Source organism: Manacus vitellinus, unplaced genomic scaffold (genome assembly GCF_001715985.3).
Source record: "Manacus vitellinus isolate BGI_N305 unplaced genomic scaffold, ASM171598v3 scaffold_40_pilon, whole genome shotgun sequence".
Lineage (NCBI taxonomy): Eukaryota > Metazoa > Chordata > Aves > Passeriformes > Pipridae > Manacus > Manacus vitellinus.
The window spans coordinates 2628568-2649080 of NW_021940541.1; the positions used below are offsets into that span (position 1 = coordinate 2628568).

Consider the following 20513-nt stretch of genomic DNA (forward strand, 5'->3'; position numbering starts at 1 on the left):
TCCTGTATTTCAGGTGAACACAACCAAATCCATTTTTTAGGGTATTTTTTTCCCCCAAGGTATAAATTGTTAAAAAAGAAAAAAGCCCACGTGCATCTCCCTTCCTGAAGCAGGCTCTGCAAACAGGCCTCAGAATAATAAATATTACATTCCATTCTCATAATCTGAAAACATCCTATTTGCAAAACCCCCGACAGCACACTCTGAGCCACTGCCTCCAACTTCCCAATTTCCATTCAGGACTAATGTTTTGTCAATGAAATGAAAATACACCTTTGTGGAAACATAAAATATCCCTGTTTTATTATCAGATGATACAGTCTCAGCCTCTCTGCCTAAAACATTCCAACTCAGCTGCTTTATCCCCACTATCTCTCTTTGCTGTGTGCTCAGCATGGCATTACAAGCCCCAGCCCTGTGTGTGCTCAGCTACAAAGGACTGGGGTCTTTCACTCAGGAGTTTTCCTGCTCTACTTCTCCCAGTTCCCTTCAGGAGGAACCTCTTGCACTGGCACAGCACTTTCCCACTGTCTCTCTCTGCAACCCCTGCACACCTGAGCAGGAGGAATCAAACTATCCCCAATTTCTCCCCCAATTCTTAGTCCCTTTCTGATCATCTTTCAAGTGATTCAGCAGGGTTGGGTCAAGAGTTTAATCTTTTTATAAATTCTACTTGGAACCACGTGGAGAAGTTCAAGGTGTAGCTCATCAAACGCACGTTTATGGCACTCCCTGTACTTTTCCATGATGAAAAAGATCCACTAACTTTTGTATCCAGCCTCCTCTGGATACAAAGATCTAGCAGTCCTACAATTCAGTGATTCTGCTCTTTGATATCAACATCCATCTGAGGTCAGAGAGCACATTCCCAATTCCACGAGCCAGTCAATGTTACTGAAAGTAGATGCTGTTTTAAAGGGACACCAGAAGAGGGATGAGGGGTGAGGGTGAGGTTTGCAGTCTGACTCACTACTGCTTAAATGTTCCATTTAAAATATGTACTAGGGTTTAAGATACTAAACTGCAGTTCTGGAACAGCCTAAGACATAAATAAGTGCATAGGAGGATCTATGTTGTCATCAGCATCTTAAAGGTAATGTTTTAAAAATAACTTGTACAATCTTAACATTAAGGTAAATTAAATGTCATTTAACCCTTAACTAAGTTCTCTTTTAAAAAGAAAAGTATTTGCAGCAATGAAAGGTTGGACTCAATGATCCTAGAAGTCTTCTCCAGCCTAAATGGTTCTAGGATTCTATGAACTTACTTGGAAGTACCTTATTTATATAGTCCCAAACCCTTCATTAGAACCAGCACCAAGAATTAACCATGTTTGAGGTAAAACCAGCTTTTGGGCAACCACACAAGCATCTACTTCATCAACTGCCTAACTGTGGTTTAGGATGCAAAAGTAAAGCCAAGTTGGAGTTGTGGGAAGTACAAACCTTCACTATGACAGTCTGATCAGAGTTGCTGCTCATCATCTCATTGATGGACTTGAAGAGCTGCAGCAGAGACTCCCTGAATGCTTCTTCTCCTTTGTTCTCATAAAGTCTGAAAAAGAATTACATTTCATAAGCAAAACCCAACCACAATGGAAACCCACTTTTTAAAAACTCTGTTCAAGTGACAGATGACCATTTGTTGTGTCACATTTTTTCAAGAATTTCTACAAGTTTCTTCACTGAAGCAAAAAACTTTCTTTCACGAGACAAGACAGACTGACCAGGTTGGGCCAGGCAGGAGCAACAGATTTTTATTTTAAAGCTTCCTATGGTAAAATGCCACATCCAGGATTGTTGTTTCAGCCTTCAAGTCCTGGTGAATCCCTCAGCAGTGACCCAATTCCAGGAGCCCACACAGCAGTGGGAGAGTGTCTCTCCACCCTGCAGATGTCTGGGGGAACCACTGCCAAGCAGCTCTCCCATGATGAAGCCACAAAGCATCCAGACAACTTGCCAGCAAACATCAAAATCTACCAGTAGCCTAAGGTGAGTGACCTTAAACTCTGTGAAAGAAAGAAAAAGCCCATCAACTCACTATTTGCTAAAAAAACATCCTTTTGTTTCCTGTGGGAAGGAAGCACTGAAGTTAAGTTGTGTTCCACCACTAATTTCAGGCTCAGTTTCCCAAACAGTCAGTACAGCTGCCACAGAAGAATGACTAATCCACAGCTCAAAGTCACAAGGCAGGTCCTTGTGCCTTCAGGCAGGAATCTTCAGAGCTCATCTGCCCACAGAGACCCCCCTCTCTCTTTTTGTCAAATGCTTTCAGGGGGTTAAAAACTGCCCAGAGATCACTGAGTAACACCAAAGACACAAAAGGTACAGCCAAGCTGAAGACCTTGGTCCACTGGTTTGATACAGCACAGGAATGAGTGTTCCTGAAACTCTCACAGTATTTTAAATGCAGATTTATCTCTGCTTCAGGTATAGGATGAGATAATTCTCAGTGGAAAGCAAGGGGGAGAAGACCACTAGCTCCACATAAATATTTTAAAACTTGTTCTTCTCCTGTGGCACTGTGTATGACTCACCTGTGTCAAGGTTACACAGACTTATCATGACCAAAATAAAAAGGGATCTGGCATCCAGATTAAATCTAAGCAGGGGTGTTTATAAACATCAGATAGAATTTCAGTGCCAGGCTGGATGGGACTTGGAGCAACCTGGGCTAGTGGAAGGTGTCCTTGCTCATGGCAGAGGGTGAAAGTGGATGGGCTTTAAGGCCCCTTCCAGCTCAAACCATTCCATGATTCTATGACTCCTTCCCCAGCTAAAACCCCCTATTTACCCAGTCAGCTCTGGTTGCTTCCAAGAGTTTCATGCAGCAACAACTGGGCTTCCAAAGCCATCCTTGGTTCTATTAGCTCTGTCCCTGAACCCCCTCAAACCCTTTACACCAAGACCCATTAGAGCAGCTCCCAGCAAAAGTTCAATTCCCCTCTACTTTCCTCCGTTTTATTCTGGAATTAAACCCACCAGGAAGGTCTTGATTGTGGTCTGCAGCTCCCAAAGAGCACCACACCCAGGGTTTTCTAGGTACAGTCATTGTACTATTTCTTCATGTTTCAAGATCACTGAATCTCAGAATGGTTTGGGTTGGAAGGGACCTTAAAGCTCAACGAGTCCCACCCCCTGCCATGGGCAGGGACACCTTCCACTAGCCCAGGTTGCTCCAAGCCCTGTCCAAGCTGGCCTTGGACACTTCCAGGGATCCAGGGGCAGCCACAGCTTCTCTGGGCAACCTGTGCCAGGGCCTCACCACCCTCACAGGAAGGATTTCTTCCCAATACCCACTTTAAAGCTACATCATGATGGATCACAAATTACAGCAAGAAAAGGGCTTTTCTAAGGATAAACCTAGAGTTCAGAATGTTCTTGCTGCTTTACACTCAAACTAATGTGGATCATTTTTAATGCTGTGTTCAGAAACCTTTGGGAGCCCCAGATATTAAAAAAGGCTATTTAACCAGGACCCAGAGGAAATGAATGCTACAGAAAAAAAAAAAACACAACACAAAATGGTGTTATTTTGCACTGCAAACTCCTATTCTCCCCTTTTAGGTTAAAACTGGGGGTTATGCAGGACAAATAACTTGTTAACTCCTAATTCCAATAATGGATTTCACTGTCCCCCTGAACAGATTAGAGAGGTGAAACTAATACCAGTACAAAGCCTAACTAAACTTGACAGTCCAATAAATCAAAGTGCTTCAGACAAAAAGCTTTGCCTTTCAAAAAGGAAGTTGTAATAAAAATAAACAAGGTATTCACAAATGTGTTTCTGCTGTCAGTTAATAACAGGTATTTATTTAATATACTTGTAATGCACAAAAACTCTGCAGCTCTGAGAGAACCAGGATTACACCAAGTTGGCCCTTCTAGCACTGCCTTCAAAATTTTAAGACTGTTGTAAATACACCGTAACCACTGGGATCATTACTGAGGAAATCAAATAAAGATATTTCTAAAGGTCACTTTATAAACCTTGCCTTTATAAACCCTGATATACTGAACAAATAGATGTGCCACCAGCCTTTAACTAGATGAACAAGGCTTCTGTGTGTTTATCCAGAACTGAAACTTGCCTGCAATTCCACTGCTAAAATGCTCCATATATTCAGTCCACCACCATATTCCTCAAGTTAAAAATATGTTATATTTTTTAATAAAAGACTCAGCCTGCTCACTGTGATTTCTCAGCAGAACCCCAGCGATATTTCAGCCCACTGCCACACTCCTGCATTACAATCACTCCAAATCACACACCCCAGGCAGGACTTTAATCCTACAGCAGAACAAATCGTGGTGTCGTTCAGCATTCAGTAATTTTGCTGATTAATCCCTTGGCATTGAGAGCTGAGTCTTCCCAACACTAAAGAGCTGTGAATTAGTGCTTCACACAAGGAAATCCCACGGCCAGTTCCAGAGGGTCATATTGTCTGTAAATCTAATCTGCAGCAAGAGGTAATTATTTTTTTTTTTTCTGTTCTAAAGTGATTTGTGGGACCTGCAACAGTGTAAGTGACATCCAGTATTTTATGAATCTCACAGCAGGACTCCTCCAGAAATAAATTACAATGTCTAAATCAGAGGAAGGTTGGTGGAGATGGTAAGGCAAGAGCTCTCCATAAATCCCCTGTAATAAGGTTGTTACCATGGCTAACAAGTAGTAAAATGACTCAATCTGAGGCTGAATATATCATCAGCTTGGTTTATAACTTCTTTAACACTTGTGTATAAAACACAATACAGTAACAGAACTTTTCCTCAAATAATGACAAGCTCTATTCATTCAGAGACGTAAACTATCACGATTTTACCAGTTCACTGCTACTTGAAATACACACCTGTGTGAAGGAAACCTGCCTGGCTCACAGGGAAAAACCTCCTGAAATAAGTTATCACAGCTTCAGATATTTCTAAGAAACTTTAACTGTGGCAATTATGAAATTTGGCCACTTTCTGAGCAATATTGGCAGTGGCATTACAGGAGGTTTTAGCATCTGCTTTACTTACTGATTGAACAATATCCTGGAGCGGACTATGAACTTGAAGATGTATTCCAAGGCTTTCATGGCTTTGAAGAGCTGATCAGTGATCCCACTCTTCTCAGCATTGTCCACATATGTTCTTAAAACCTTGGTCAGTTTGCTGTTTAAATACAAAAACACATTCCAGTCACAAGTATGTTCACAGAGAAGAGTTTGGGTTTTTAAAGGTTTCAAGAAAAATTATGTGCCCACAAAGTTACAGAATTAATTATGCAACTAATAAACTCATTATGTTCTTCCTTCTGCTGCAACCTATTCTTGAAAAAAAAATAAAATCAGAGCATGACACCATTCAACATACAAGAAATACAACATCTGACTTATTTTCTGCTGGATACTTAGGGATATTCAGATTTAGGCTGTTATGCAGATGCACTTACTAATAATAAATATATAACGTTTGGAAATAAATTTTATATATATTAATAGTCAAAATAATATTTATAAATACATAAAACTAATGATCAAAATAATAACAATAATTAATTGAAGTACAAACACATTGTTAGCATTAACACACAAAATATGAGTTTCTTCATTCAATAAGGTTTTCCCTTCATAAAGCTTTCCCATGGATTTTGGGCTGGAATTTGTGAAATTTATGTCTCAAAAATGTATATGATCAGTTGGAAATTCTCTTCTTCCCCATTTTGAAGCCTATCAAACTCGAAAAGTGAAAGAATTTTCAAAATAATCCCATTTCAGCTACCTCCCTTCCAATGAATACAAATCAGGATTTTAATGGAACTACCAGCAATTCCACTTTAAATCATCCCAGCTCCACTGCATGATCCAACATGCTCAGGAAAAGTAAACAAGTACAACATTATACTCCCCTAAGAGAAAACAACAGAGCAGACAGAAATCTGGATATCTGGGGATTTGCTGAAATAGGAGAAAACTGCCCAGGAATTTCAAGTATTCACTTTGATATTGTCAGTGCAGCCTCTCTTACTTCAGCAAACTTGGGCAGGAGTTTAAGGCTGGACTTGATCTTGGAGCTCTTCCCAACCTGGGTGATTCTATGTGTGTTGGGGTGTCCTGTGCAGGGCCAGGGGTTGGACTGGATGATCCCTGTGGGTCCCTTTCAACTCAGGATATTCTGTGATTCCATGATTCTCTTATTCTCCACAATTTTAAATCAATATTTTCAAACATTTTCTGGTCACTTAATAGACACTTTACAACAAAGTGCACCCCAGGTTTCCTGGTTTGGATTTGCTTTCCCATCACCACTGCAAAGATACCCACACTAACAGTCTAAAGCAGCAGCAAAGACCCCAGTTGTCAAAAAACGCTTAAGACCACAAAAATAATGGACCTTTGCTTTTTTGTTCTCCACTGCTTCCTCCCCAAACTGGCAGCAGTGTGGATAATCCAGGGTAGAATATCAATTTAATGCACCAAACCACCTCTATTTAAAGCATCTTAAATGGGCATGATTTCCTTCTCAAGTGTGAGTGAGAATTGCTTGTATTTTCCTTACAAAAACATTCCCTTCATCATTACAACACAACCAACACTTCAGCCTTGCAGATGACTCCAAGTTTTAGCAACATTATTGCAAGAAACACATCCAATCTTCTTCAAGAACCTCCCACCCTCCCAAGCTCTGTGGGCACATTCCTACCTAACCTACACAAACAAGTAACTAAATGACATTATCTGGGAAAATTATCCAAGCCACGTCGGGAAAACTGGATTTTCCAGCTTACGTGTAGGCCAACGTAGCACTGAAATGCTTCTTAATGTAGGTTTCCAAGACAGGATTAAAATGTTGAAATTTTCTGTCAGCAATCAGTCCAATGATAAATACCTGAAAATACAGCACAATTATTGTGTTATTCTAAGAAAAAAAGTCATCTTGCATTTTGTCCAGTCACCTTTCTTTTCAGAGAAGACACATTGCAGACACTAAAAACACAGCCTCTGGCTCTTGATTATCCTCCTAATATAGAAATATTCTTCTTCCCTGTGAAAACTCCTTGCTTATAACTAAGTTTTCTGTTCTAAGCACAGATTTTCTGTTTCTGTCTTGAATTCTGCTGTTCACCCACTAAAACAACCGGATTTGACTGCTTCCTTATTTTCTGGGGGGATGACATGGTGTAATCCAACCCCTCTTGGATAAAGTCCAACTGAACCTTCAAATATAACATTTGAATTAAATAATAATTAACAGCAAAGATCTTTTTAATTAGTAAACTTTATTCCATCATTTACACCGTGTTTGTTGCATTTATTCACCATTTCAGTACCTACATTTCAGTCCATCCCCAAGGCAAACTTACCAAAGCATCAAAGACTAAAGTGTCAAAGGTGTCGCTCTCTGAATTCTCCATCATGATGTTAAAAAGTGCATCCAATGTATCTTGAAGAAACTACAAATAAATACACAGTTCATCAGATTTTAAAAGAAAAATTATAATTCGGGTTTTGTGAAAGCTTCTACAGCTATATTTGCTTTCATTTGTACTTTTTACAAAGATTAAAAGTTAGCAAAAAAAAAAGAAAGCTTCACATTTTTTCTTTTCAGCAAATTATTTTTTTAGTGAAGTTGTTTATCTATACATACATCATCACTCAAAGAAAAAAAAAAGTCAGAAATCACACTTGGTACAGCTGAACAAGGAGTTTAATTTATTATAGTGAATCAACAAAATGTATTTCCAAACTCCAGATCCAGCACAGAGTCACCAGGATCATGCATTGCTGAAAATGTCATGTTTCAGAGCACAAACCAGACAAGCAACTGAGTCTCATGCCAATAAATCCAGTAATCCTCAGCAACTTCGGAGCTGAGCAAGGGAAGGCTCACAGCACATCCCTTCTCAGGGCTGCACCCCCTCAGAGCCACAATTCCCAACAGGATCACACATGCAGGCATGGGAAGCAGAGCACACAACCTGCTGCCCCAGCCCCAAACCTACAGAGGAATGTCTTCACCACCCCCTGGGCTGGGCACCCTCATCTGTGCAACACGAAAGGAAAAGCAGATTAGTGGTGGGGGCTCCAGGCAAGCAGAGGGAGAAAAGCTGTTTTACACCTGTGTAATTCCAGGATTTCTTCCCAGTGACAGCCAGTGATCCGCACACAGCCCAGAGATACTCATCAGGTTATCAGCACAGGGTTCTGTGTCTGAACAGTTTGTTCCTCCAGCTGACACAAAAAGGCTCCCGAGGCACAGTAAGGATGGATCACAGCCTCTATTCAGGTTAGCTGTGGTTGAGAAAGGAGGATTGTTCTGGGCTCCAGTGAATCACAGAATAACAGAATAGTTTGGGTTGGAAAGGACCTTAAAGATCATCTTGTTCTACTATCCCTCCACGGGCAGGGACATCTTCCACCAGCCCGGGTTGCTCCAAGCCCCGTCCAACCTGGCCTTGGACACTTCCAGGGATACAGGGGCAGCCACAGCTTCTCTGGGCAACCTGGGTCAGGGCCTCACCACCCTCATAGCAAAGTAAAATGAAGCAAAAATAGTTTCTGCCTTGTAGATGAGACAAGGTGCAGTTGGGGAAGAACATCTCAACCAGCAGAAGCAAACTGATTCCTGACATTGCAGCTACAAAGACAGATTATATACCCTGTGGGAGAGATGGAAAATCAGCCTGACTCTCAGACTCCTCCTTTAAAAATGTCTATCTATGCAATGGGTCTTCTGGATCAAACATGATTCACCTGATCTACTAAATCTACAATTAAATGTCAGGGTTTAACCTCAATATAGCAACTGAATGCCAAACTCAAATCAAGTGAATACAGAGCCACAATTCATGCTACTAATATTTGAGGATGAAAAACCAGAAAAAGTAAAATTCTGGCAGTTCATTTTAGACTTCAGTCCTGGGGGAGATCCAGGTTATAATTTCACTACAACATCTGGGGGCAAAAAAAACCCCAGTTGCTTTCTCGCGGTCCCGTTTGCTCCACTAAAGAAGATGTGCAATTAAAGCATGTTAAAGGTTGGACTCCATGTTCTGAATGTTGAACTCAGTGATCTTAGGAGGTCTTTTCCAACCTAAATGATTCTGCAAATCTAAATGACTCTGTGATTTAACCAGCTGGCAGGAGGGAAAGAGTAAAGCACAGTTCTGAGCCTTGACAGGAGAAGTTCCTCTTTGGTTTGAAGAGAAGTTGTACTCTCAGGTCCCACACATGGAGCCCCCTTGAATCCAAAGGATGGTTGGAAGGCCTTGTCATGATTGATCAAGTCTCCATTTCACATTTAGGTATCAAATACTGACTTTCATTAGCAGAGTTCAAGTTTTAAATCTGTTCCCAAGGACTTGATGTAACAGCAAGAAGGGCACAGAGCAGATGTGCTGTGCTGTGTGAAGTGGTAGGACAACATTTCTCAGGTAGCATGAATAATTTCTAGACTATTAGTTTACATTCTCATATTCTAAAGACTCTCTGCACAAATGGAGCTGAAACCTCTGGAAAAGGGAGATAACATTGACTGTATCCACAGTGTATGGAAGCTGTAAATCACAGAGTGAGTATCTTGGCTGATCTCTACTTAGCAATAAATGAACACCAGTAGGCAAAGGCCTTTTACTGGGAGTTTTAAGAAATAGCCTAACAGAAAATATGAATATGTTTTAGCACATCAGTACTTTAATATACATAGACTGTACCATGTATTTAAAAACCTGAAGGACAAAAAAAGCTGGAAGAATAGAAAGCAACAGTTGCAAACTACATATTGCAACAGAGCAGGCTACACAAAGATCCTGTGACAGATGGATAATGTAAACAGTGGTCTTCCAAAAAAAGGAAAAAAAAGGCATAAAAATGGTGATGGGAGCAACATTAAACACTCCCTCTTCTGTCCTATGCATGAATCCAGTTCTGCTCAGATCCCTGTGCAACAGAGAGAAGGGAATATCAGCCCATGAGTCCTGAGCACGTGCCAGCTGGAGAACCTCCTGATACTGCTTTCACTTAAACTCACTTGTGATGAATCCTGACGAAATCCCTGACCCCCATCCCACCCTAACCTGCCACACCCCCTCAGGTGTCACATTTGGAGAAGAGGGAAAATCACAGATGACAGAGCCATGACAATGCTTGGCAGGAGCCAGCACCAGTGTCAAGTGTGTTCCTGTCAAATGATCCACAGCAGGCAGAACCTTCCAGAGAACCAGACAGTGTGAGATCCCCCTTTCACCACCCTCAGCAAAGAACATCAGCACTCCCAGATGGTTTAAGTTACTCCAAGCTGAGGCATTCATTATGCTCCTATGAACCAAATAAAAATCCACTGATGTAAGGAAACAACACTCCAGGCCCTTAAGGGTCATCTGTCCCCAATACATCTTTTGACACTCTTTCAGCCTTGATTTATTACAACACATTCAATAAAGTCCCAGTCTACCCTTTTCCACAGCTTTATGTAGCTCTCTACAGTCACTCAGTGGCCTTGGCAAATGTAAATAACTTGGCTCAGCTAAATATTTCCAGAAGAAGTATTTTAAAAACAAAACAAAAAAAAACCAGCAACACACAGTAGGATTGCATTGCACATCCATATATTAAAAACACATTTAATATCTAATCTTGCAAAGAAAGACCCCTTTTGCCTTCATGTATCTGTATATAAAAATTGACCAAAGTGCTAAAAAAACCAAACTAAATTTTCAGAAATGTGCATTTTCTGTGTGTTTTATCAGTCCTCAACATCTAAAATGTTCTGTGAGGGCAGGGAGAGGGGCATCAGCCTCCTGAAGGTTGAGAGACCTGGTTGCAATTTAATATGCAAGTGAGGTTGAGGGGGAGAGTGTAGGGAAACAAATACCTCAAAATAGGGGATTCAGGAAAATTATGATACCAAGTTTATTTTTAAAGAAACCAAATTTCTTTTTAAAGAAATGAACCTGTTACCTTAACCACTTCACCACCATCGACTTTCATCAGCTGCTTCAAGTTCTGCTGCAGCAGGTTCGTGTTAGATCTCCACTTCAGAAGTCCCAAGAGATCAACTAGGAATAAGAAAACCAATTATATCGTGCAGGATATTTAATATTTACCTTCCCTCACTCTCCATAACCACATTCAGGACAAACAGTTTTACCTCCTTACCTCAGCCTTTTCCACTGGACAACAACATATTTCTGGTGTGCTCTGACACTGCAGAAAACTTGTACAATCCTTCTACCATGACAGAACTCTGAAAGGCTTTCAGAAAAGCAGCCAGCTTTTGAAATATCAGCATGAAAATCTAGGCCAAGGAAGTCTGGTCCCTGGGTTTTAATTTGTTGTACACAACAGTTGTGTATTTTGAAAAAGATGCCAAAATGAAATTAGTCAGCCACCAACACAGTCATATCTACAGGGCAGTGACTCTCCCAGCTTTAATGTTTCCAGCTTCTTTGCTCTCACACTGAATAAACTGAAAAGAAAATAAGGCACAATGCAAGGCAAACAGTTGCAAGCTAAATGAATTCAGTGGAAAGCTGTGTGATGAATAATTGCTGGGTTGCTCTCAAGTGATGGACACTGAGGGTACAGATCAAATCATGCAAATGGGCTTATCCCCAGAGTCTGCATTATTAAGATCCTGTCACTTCAACATTTCCTGAGAAATAAGGGAATATAGAAGGCAAGCTCTCCCTGTTAGTCACTTTAAAGTTTCCTTCAGGGAAAACTCCAGAGGAACTCACGGTTGGGGTTGCCCTACAAAGCACACTGGTAAATATTAACACCCACACTGGAGCCCCAGTGAGGCAAACCCACCCCAGCATCTGCTGAGAGGTTGAACTGACCACAGACCCAAAACCCCCATGTTCATCCTACCAGACCAGCCTCAGGGAAAAAATCCTCCCTGCCCCATGAAAGGTCAGGTTTTGGCACAAAACAAACCAGCAATAAAATAAGTCAGGCTCAGGAGAAGCCTTCAATAAGAGACTGAACTCGATCAGCTTCAAGGTCTCTTCCAAACTAAATAATTTTATTATTTTAATTTAAAGATTGCCTGTCTTCAGTTCAGCCCCTGGATCACTACTGCACATTAACCACCTCCCAAAATGGTTCATATTATGTGAATTCTGCCCAAAGTCACTTCAATCAGGCAGTTTCTCGGAACCAATACCTCTTCACTTCTTTCATTCAGAATTCCAAAGTAACTAGCACAATGTTCATCAAGGCATAAATCTGCAGAGTATTTTCTGGAAATTATCTGCAGAGACCCAAAGTAGCTGCTATATTTTCCCAAAATCTTTCATTCTAAGCAGTAAATAAAATGATTTCCAGTGGAAAGGACTGCAGTTCTTCTTGGACAGACTCCTCTCTGAGCAGCACTCAAACCAAGCCTTCTCATCATCTCTTTGGGAACAGAAATAGTGTTTCACCACATTAAAGCTTTGAACAATCCAAGTCCCCCATTCCCCCATTTTTTTTTTAACATATCCTACAAGTTTGTACCTGAACTCGAAGTCTTAGAAACCCAACATTAACAGAAAAATTCCTTCTGGAAGGAAAGCAAAGATGCCTCCATGAGTTATCCAAATTGTTTCATGAGTACATTTACATCAGCTTTCCACCACTGAATTTGGCTCCAGTCTGACTTCTAACAAGGCATCAGCTTGACAGAAGAAATGATCTGAACAAAAGCCAGCCCACAGACAGACAATCTCCAAAGAGCATCATGGATTGCCCCAAGAAAACAAATCCACGTGTATTCTCAGTGTGATGACAGAGTAAATGCTAAATGAATATACATATGTGCACAGAAAATGTCAGTGCAGCCCAACTTCCAGGAAGAGAAAAATAAGATACAGAGTACAGAAAAAATGGGCATTCACTCTATCAGTGCAAGCACTAAAACCCCAGCAAAGCACCAGTCAGTGAATCCCACTCTGTAGGGCTGTGCAAGGTAATACAGTGAAAAAATGCAGTAAATAAGAATATTGCAGTCAGCCCAGGTCAAGTGAAATGTGAGATTAGAAAACATCAGGAAGACAGAACAAGGTTGCCCAGAGAAGCTGTGGCTGCCCCATCCCTGGAAGCATCCAAGGCCAGGTTGGACAGAGCTTGGAGCAGCCTGGGCTAGTGGAAGGTGTCCCTGCCCATGGCAGAGGGTGGGACTGGATGGGCTTTAAAGTCCCTTCCAACTCAAATCAGTCTGGGATTCTGTGATTTCCAGCGGCAAAGGCTTTAAACAAACATCCAGAATGCCAAGTACCCAAGAATAACTTTGCTTTATTAATGTGATTTATTGTTATATTGACTCCATATGGTACTGTCCTTTGCACAGCACTTACAGTTGGAAGAAAACAGCCCAAGTTCCTGGTTACCTACTTTCCTTGACCTGTATCCATGCAAAGGTTTCTCTACAGATGTGTCCAAATTCTTCTCAAAGCCCAGTCACTGCAGTTAGATAATACTTCCACTCAAATTAAATTTCCACTCGTTCTTTGAAATTATCTTTCTTCTTTAACATTTGATTTTCCATTTTATGACTTTTATTTTAATTCTATACTTACAGCTTCACTTTTTATGCCACTACAGCACCTGAATTTGTCACACTGTGTGTTGTTTTGGGGTTTTTTTAATTATCAACTGTGCTGACTGACTTAGCCAAATTCCTCTCAACTGTTTTCCAAAAGCCTGGTCTCCTTGGTTCCTCAAAGTCCTGACTCCAGTTAAGTACCAGCCACTATTATCTAGAGGTTTGAGTCCTTCAGGCAGAAAAGAAAAGACAGGAATTCTCTGAATAAGCCTTAGAGGTGCCCTGGATCCTTCACCATAGCAAATCCGTGGGGAGAGCACCAGCTCCTGGCTACTGGTAAACAGGACATTTTTCCAGCAATATCAGTTTCTATTCCCAACACCCTGTTAATAAAAGGACATCCATCCTGTTAGTCCTGGAAGAGGCACCACCAGGATTTACTTCCACAGGCCCTGGGGGTATGGGCTTCTCCTCTTTGTCTTACATCACTATTCCTCCTAAAAATTCAGTGCAAAATCCAGGAAAAGGCTATGGAATGTGCTGCTCTATTATATTTTGCCTCAAAGCACTGACAACTGCTCAAGTTAATTAAGTAGATATTTCATATATTGCTCTCTCAAAAAAAAAAAATAAAAAAAAAAGCTGAATTCTTACCAGTTTCTTATTTTGGAGACTAATGAAAAGCAACATTAGTAACTTTAAAGATTACAGAGAACTGAAGTACTTTGCACCACCAAATACCATGCAGAAAAAGCAAAGTGATTTATTCACATACTTTCAGAATTACTAAAATTTAGTCTTAAAGCCAATTCTAAGATGCTTGCAGGGGGGAAGAAAGAACTATTATAGATGAGCAAAAGGAGAAAAATGTGTTTTGGCTGAACATTTTGGTAAATGAGGATAATCATGTGTTTTTACTGACTTATTTTTAAGAAAATTAAAGGAGAATTATTAAACAACAATTTTCCAAAACTTAAAATCGGCTTCAGAAATTGTCCTGTGAAGAGCACTGCCAACTTTCAGAGGAAAACTCACACTTGAGGGAGGAATTTAATGATGATTTTTTTGTTTGCTTCTTTTCTAAACCACTCAAGGACATGCGGTGATCTTGTTCAACAATGTCAGAATACTTGGAAGAAAAGACAAGACTTTGGCAACTTGGAGGAAAAGTTTCCCAGACAACATAATTAACAGCAACACTAAACAAAGATCAGACCTTCAAAGCAAACTACATGTAAATTAAGGCTGAAAACAATGCTCAGTCTTAATTTTAACAGCAGTGCTGTGAAGGCAACATCAATATATTGATCACCGTGAAATACTTCTAATTACTAACAAGCACCAGGGAAGGCTGAGGGGAAAAACAACACCAATATCACAAAAAGCAGCTCAATGCTATGTGCTGGTTCCTGTGTTCCACAGCCCCCATTCCCAGTGCCTTGCTGTGGAGCTACGATCCCATCTTTGCTGTGAAATCCTAAAACCATATCCCAATTTTTTGCTAAAGGCCCCCTTAGGCTCCGAGCCTGCCAGGCTGCAGTGGATCCGACGTGCTCGGCGTGTGAAACACCCGGGAAGCGCCGCTGGAAACACCGCAATAAACTCGGAGTTGCCTCCCAAGTTGTACTGAGCAGTGGCATTCCCTGTCAGTGGTATTCCCTGTCAGTGGCATTCCCCCTGGACACAGGGAAACTCATTAACGTGCCAATCTCATCATTATTCCCACCCACCCCCCCACCTCAAGCTCCCCTCGTGCACGAGTTCAACTCCCAGCTGATCCATCCCCTCTCCTGAGTCACGACAGAAGGATCCCGGTCCCTGGAATGACTCACTCCCGGCTCAATGACCCACCCACACTCCTAGTCTGCTGCTGGAGCAGCCACAAGAACAAGGGATCACTCCATGGCAACCAAGCACAAAAATTACACAGAGGGCACAGTCTGCAAATGTGAAATATTTGCTTTGGTGGCTGCCATCAGCTCTGACTTCCCCAGCCTTTGGGTGCACTGAGCCAGCTGACGAATACACAGGAAAAATGTAGAGAAGGCAAGTTTTATTTAAAAGAAGCAAAATATGCCAACTCCACTGCCAGCAGCCTGTGTTCATGTGTGAACCTAAGAGTGACCTCCATGCAACACATTCTCATGTTCACATCCCTTCTGCATGAGAGGAGAAAACATCAGAGCTTTCTTCGGGTGTAAGAGCTGGGTATTGCACCTTGGAAATAACATAAACCAGCTTATTTGGGAGCAGAGCTGTGATATCACCTCCTCTTGAAAGCAAACTCACCCTCTCCCTTAGTGCTATCCTTCATAGCCAAGGAAAAGTGCAATCCCACAGAGCTTGTTTGCAGTGTATTTCAGGATAAAAGTCTCAGCTATATGGCAAACAGTATCCCTGTTCCCATTTAACTTGGGATTCTTCTGTTTGCTCAGAGACCTGTACTGCTTTAAAGCAAAACAAAGGCTGGATAACACACAAACTCAGGAGATGCTTTTGCTGCACCCAGACAATGTAATTCAAGACAAACAACCACCATCTACTCACAGAGGAAGGGGGATGGAGAAGGCAGAGAAGTCAGCACAGAGAACCCAAGTCCTACTGTGAGGAGCAGAAGCTCCAGCAGTTCCATGAACTCACCATTCTGGGTAAGTTTTGTTGAACAAACTAGAGTAGAAATCTGGAAAGAGTCTTTGCTGATGGTGCAGCTCCCAAGGTTCTGCATGCTCTTCCCTGTTGCTGAGTGTCCCTTTTCCTCCAGTTCTATTTTGGTGGAAGGCAGACTCAGATAGGTCGAGGCATCCTCCAGCTTCTTGGCTTCTGCCTGCAGTGATGTTTTAAACACGAGAAAATACCAAGTGAAAACCTTGGTAATAATAAAATTTTAACATTTACAGTGGATTTTCTTAGGTTTGGAGCTATTCAGTGGGTCTTTAACAACAAAAATTTAGCACCAAGATAAGAGACAAGATGTGATTATTTAAAAGAGCTACAGAAGTAACTTCTCCCAATCCACACAGAACTAAGTAACAAGTGCCTTTGAAATTAAAACATGCCCAGAAAAAACATATTCGAGTTTTAATCCTCAATCTGCCACACACACAAACTGCACAGTACTTGCTATTTAGTCGTTTGATCTACAGAACAGTCTAGAACACATTTTTCTGGGGAATTCTGGAACAGAAGTCAGTCAGCAGAGCTATGGAAAGTCAAAATTCTACCTTGTAAACTATAAGGTCATGTTCTCCATCTCTCAGAGTTGTCCCATCATATCTCATGAGCTTCACAAACGCCAGGGCAAATATTTTCTCAGATTTATCTTTGGCTGTTACAAAAAAGAAAAAAGACAAATCACCACATAATTAAGTATTTGATACTTAAATCTCAAAGACGTAGGAGAGTCTTCTAAACACGAGATAGAACCAAAAAAAAAAAAAGCAAAATAAACACATCAATAGACCAGATGCTTCAACAGTAACCAGATGCTTCATATTTCTATATTATCTGTTCTTTCCAAAAGCTTTATTAAGGTAACTTTTTCAAAAATAAAACTGCAATGTGACGCATTTAGAAAGTTCAGGTTTTTTTAGAAGAATGGCAGTGTTTGGAAGCAAGACTGAGGATTTAAAGACCAGCACTGAGGATGTCAGGGCACAGAGCCCTGACAACAGACATTTGAAGGGGGAACATGAGATGCAAAACAGAAATTGGATCCATAATTACACAGCTGAAGTGCCTGAGTTTCTGAAAATTGACCCACTCTACAGCAACACGAACTAGAAAATGCATTGTTGGCTCTCATTGTTCAAAACCAACTGTCAAAAGTTAAATAAAAACAAAGCAACAGGACAAGTAGAGATCACAAAGTTAAGAAGTAAAACCAGAAGGAAAGTGCAATCAACCTGAGACAGCCCAAGGAGCCTGTGAGAAAGCCCTGCAGCCCTAAGGAACGACCTCTTTTTATTATTTATACTGTGGTCAACCTAAATATTTGAGTCATAAAAACATTTCTAACTCTACTAATTTGTAGCACACAGTCATAATTTTGACACTTATGACACTGACTTTGGCACATTGTTTTCCTTAGCAACTATCATCCTCTGAATTAAGTAAATGTTTTATTAATCAAACTTCATAATCCCAAAGTCTTTAATTGTTGATGCTAAGCTAACTGTAAACTCTTTCACATAACCATTGGTAAATATTTTTACTACTCTCTACCCACCTACCTCTAAGAGATACAATACCACAACCCCTTTGAGTTACTAATGGAAAGATTTATTCCATTAGTAATAAATTCCATTTACTCCTTTTCATTTGATTTGGAGAAAACAATGATCAGGAAAGGAAAAACTTGCTGTGGACAGGTAAGAGTGAGGGAGGCGTAAAGCGGAAAAGAGGCATAAAATAAGCAGGCAAGAAACTTAATCCTGCACTAAAATGGCAACAGTCAGTTACAGTTTGGGAATGTTATGCCTGTTTGAGGAGATTTTGGCAGCAGTGACAAGAGCCATAACGAGGAGGTTGAGTTACTCACAGTCCTGTGAGGATCGGTGGCGGAAGGTGAACCTCAGATGGCTGCGGTTCACGTCCTCGATGGGGATTGCGACCTTCACGCGTCGGGAGAGAGGGTGGAGGAAGGAAACAGTCAGTACAGCACCCAAAATCTCACCTAGACATCTCCCAGCAAGACACCTGGCACTTCCAAACAGATTAATGTTTAAAAATCCCAGCAGAACATCTGGGTTTCTGCCACTTTCTGTCTCACAGACTCAACAAAAGCACCTTTGGACTCAAAACGATGTTGTGGGGAGTAGCTCTAAGTCCCTTCTCAGCACACAGACCCTGCTCCCACTGCCTACAGCCAGACAGGATGTATTTTATGCAGCCAACATCAGCCTCCTCTGTAATATCTAAACTTGGCATTGAAGTGAAAAGGTTATTAGCCAAGCAAATGGACCAAGCTTAAAGCACAATCAGCCAGATCCCAAAACAGTGATGAGTTCAACGCTATGGCAATTGTGTTTTAACCTTAATATTCTGCCTCTCTAGGTCAGCTCCATGGAAATAGAGCAAAACCATTCCTAAAGAGATGTTGGAGGGCCCCCACAACAGTTGACCAAAGGATGAAATAAAGTTCAATATGCAATAAAAGTCAAATCCTTCCTTAGCTGAACTATTCCTTGTCCTGCTAAACACAACTACCTGCACTAAATTTCCCCAGGTTTGTTTCTCAAGCCTTCTCACTGAAATATATATTTAATGCATATTAACACACAGAGGAAGTTATTTTAAGAGTTTATATACCTTTACAGTCTCAAACCAGCGAGGCTGCTTTACTTGGTAATAGATCACTGACTTGTACTCTGAGATGGCTTCATCACCAGCACCAGGAAAAATAACACTCTTCAAAACACAAACGAAAGAGAAAGTGTTTGCATGTCTCAAACTTGTCTTTTTCATTCAAATAAACAAAACAAAAAACAAAAATCAGTGAAGTAGGTCAAAATAAGACAGAATGGCTCTTGCTCAAAGCTCCTCATGAAATTAATATCAAAGGACATCACTGATATGGCAAGATGTATTTAATTATGACAAAGGAGCAAGTGTGGTTGAAAATAAAAATTGGGACTTCAGCTGACAAGTACAGAAAAAGATGTAGAAAAGGCTTAAACAGATATGTATCAAAATCAAAACCCCCAGCCATTAAATACTTTAATACCTCTAATCTCTTGCCATCTTCATCATAAACAGACACTGTAACTTCCACATTCTTTGCTGTGGTTTTACTGCCTTTGTCAAAATCTCCCTGAACTAAGGTGACATAGATGTCATTCCGAACGTCACCTGAAAGGCAGAGCAAAGCACAAAGTAATTCACAATTTTCACAGTAAACCCAGTGATTTGTGAAACCAGTGACACACAGAAACAACAATCAATCAGACTTACACATGGCAAAACATTTAAAACACCAGTTCCACCTGTTTTAGTTTTACACAATTTTCATTATTCATTTGAAAGAATGAGTTTCCACACAGGTGTAAATTTAGCCCATGCCCAGTCATTTTGCAATTTAAAAATATTTAACAGCCTACAGAGTTCTGTTTAACTTGTTACATTGGGAAGTGGTTTGATGTTTTCACTGGGTTTGGGGTTCCAGGGGAGGGTTATTTTTAGCTTTATGTCTTAAAATGTTCTTCAGCTACACCCCAATTCAACTGAAATTTTGCAAATTAACAGGGGAAACGAGGGATTTCCAATAATTTCACAAGGCAGATGGTTTATGTGCCAACATATGATCAAAACAAGGTGCTGAGGCACTTCCACCATACGGGATAGAGAGTAAAACATCTGACAAACACATCTGCCAGCAACCACAGGGAGACCTGGCACTGGGATAGACTTTGGAAACATCTCATGGATCCTCTAGAGTCCATCAATCTGAGGAGGACAGTGCAGGGTTCTGCTCTTGCTTGTGGCAGGTTTTATTTTGAGAAGCACCACGTTCCATTTCGTGGGGGTTTTTTTTTGGTAAACACCTGAATTAAACATCCTCTGAACGCACATATTAAATAAAGATGATACAGCTTTCTTTCAAATACATTCTCTAAATCTGGTACAAACCTTAAGAGACTTGCATATCTCTAAATCAAGCCTGTTCCCCCGAAACTGTTTCAGGTTTGGATTCATCACAGGAGATAAGTTTTACATGTGCCTCTGCTATGGGGATGATATAAAGCATGCACTTTGTATAGGTTTTTTTTTTCCACTGGAAAAAAAAGGAGAATTTCCACAGCCACTGGGATTTCATGTTTTTTTGGAGGGAGTGGTACTTTTATTTATTGATGCAGTACATGTGGCAGGTATATCTAAATATTTTAGATTTATTGGAGACAAAATCTTTCGATGACCCGTTTTTTCTAATATGCAACATACGTCAAATTTTTTATTTTTTCATTTCCCCCCAAATTTTCCACACGTACAGACATTTAAAGCAGGTTAAAA

At 40.7% G+C, this 20513-nt stretch overlaps 1 protein-coding gene across 2 annotated transcripts in view; it reads right to left on the minus strand.

Annotated features, from left to right (window-relative positions):
* The window catches only part of DOCK1 (dedicator of cytokinesis 1), a 276152-nt gene that overhangs the window by 209175 nt on the left and 46464 nt on the right, over positions 1–20513 (minus strand). For both annotated transcript variants that reach the window (XM_029962000.1, XM_025895744.2), the window contains exons 14-23: positions 19231–19355; positions 18816–18914; positions 18046–18118; positions 16730–16833; positions 16149–16332; positions 10943–11040; positions 7348–7437; positions 6772–6872; positions 5022–5156; positions 1446–1554 (exon numbers count right to left, since the gene is read on the minus strand). In XM_029962000.1, the coding sequence (XP_029817860.1) occupies positions 1446–1554; positions 5022–5156; positions 6772–6872; positions 7348–7437; positions 10943–11040; positions 16149–16332; positions 16730–16833; positions 18046–18118; positions 18816–18914; positions 19231–19355 (1118 nt within the window). The remainder of the gene's footprint in view (positions 1–1445; positions 1555–5021; positions 5157–6771; positions 6873–7347; positions 7438–10942; positions 11041–16148; positions 16333–16729; positions 16834–18045; positions 18119–18815; positions 18915–19230; positions 19356–20513) is intronic.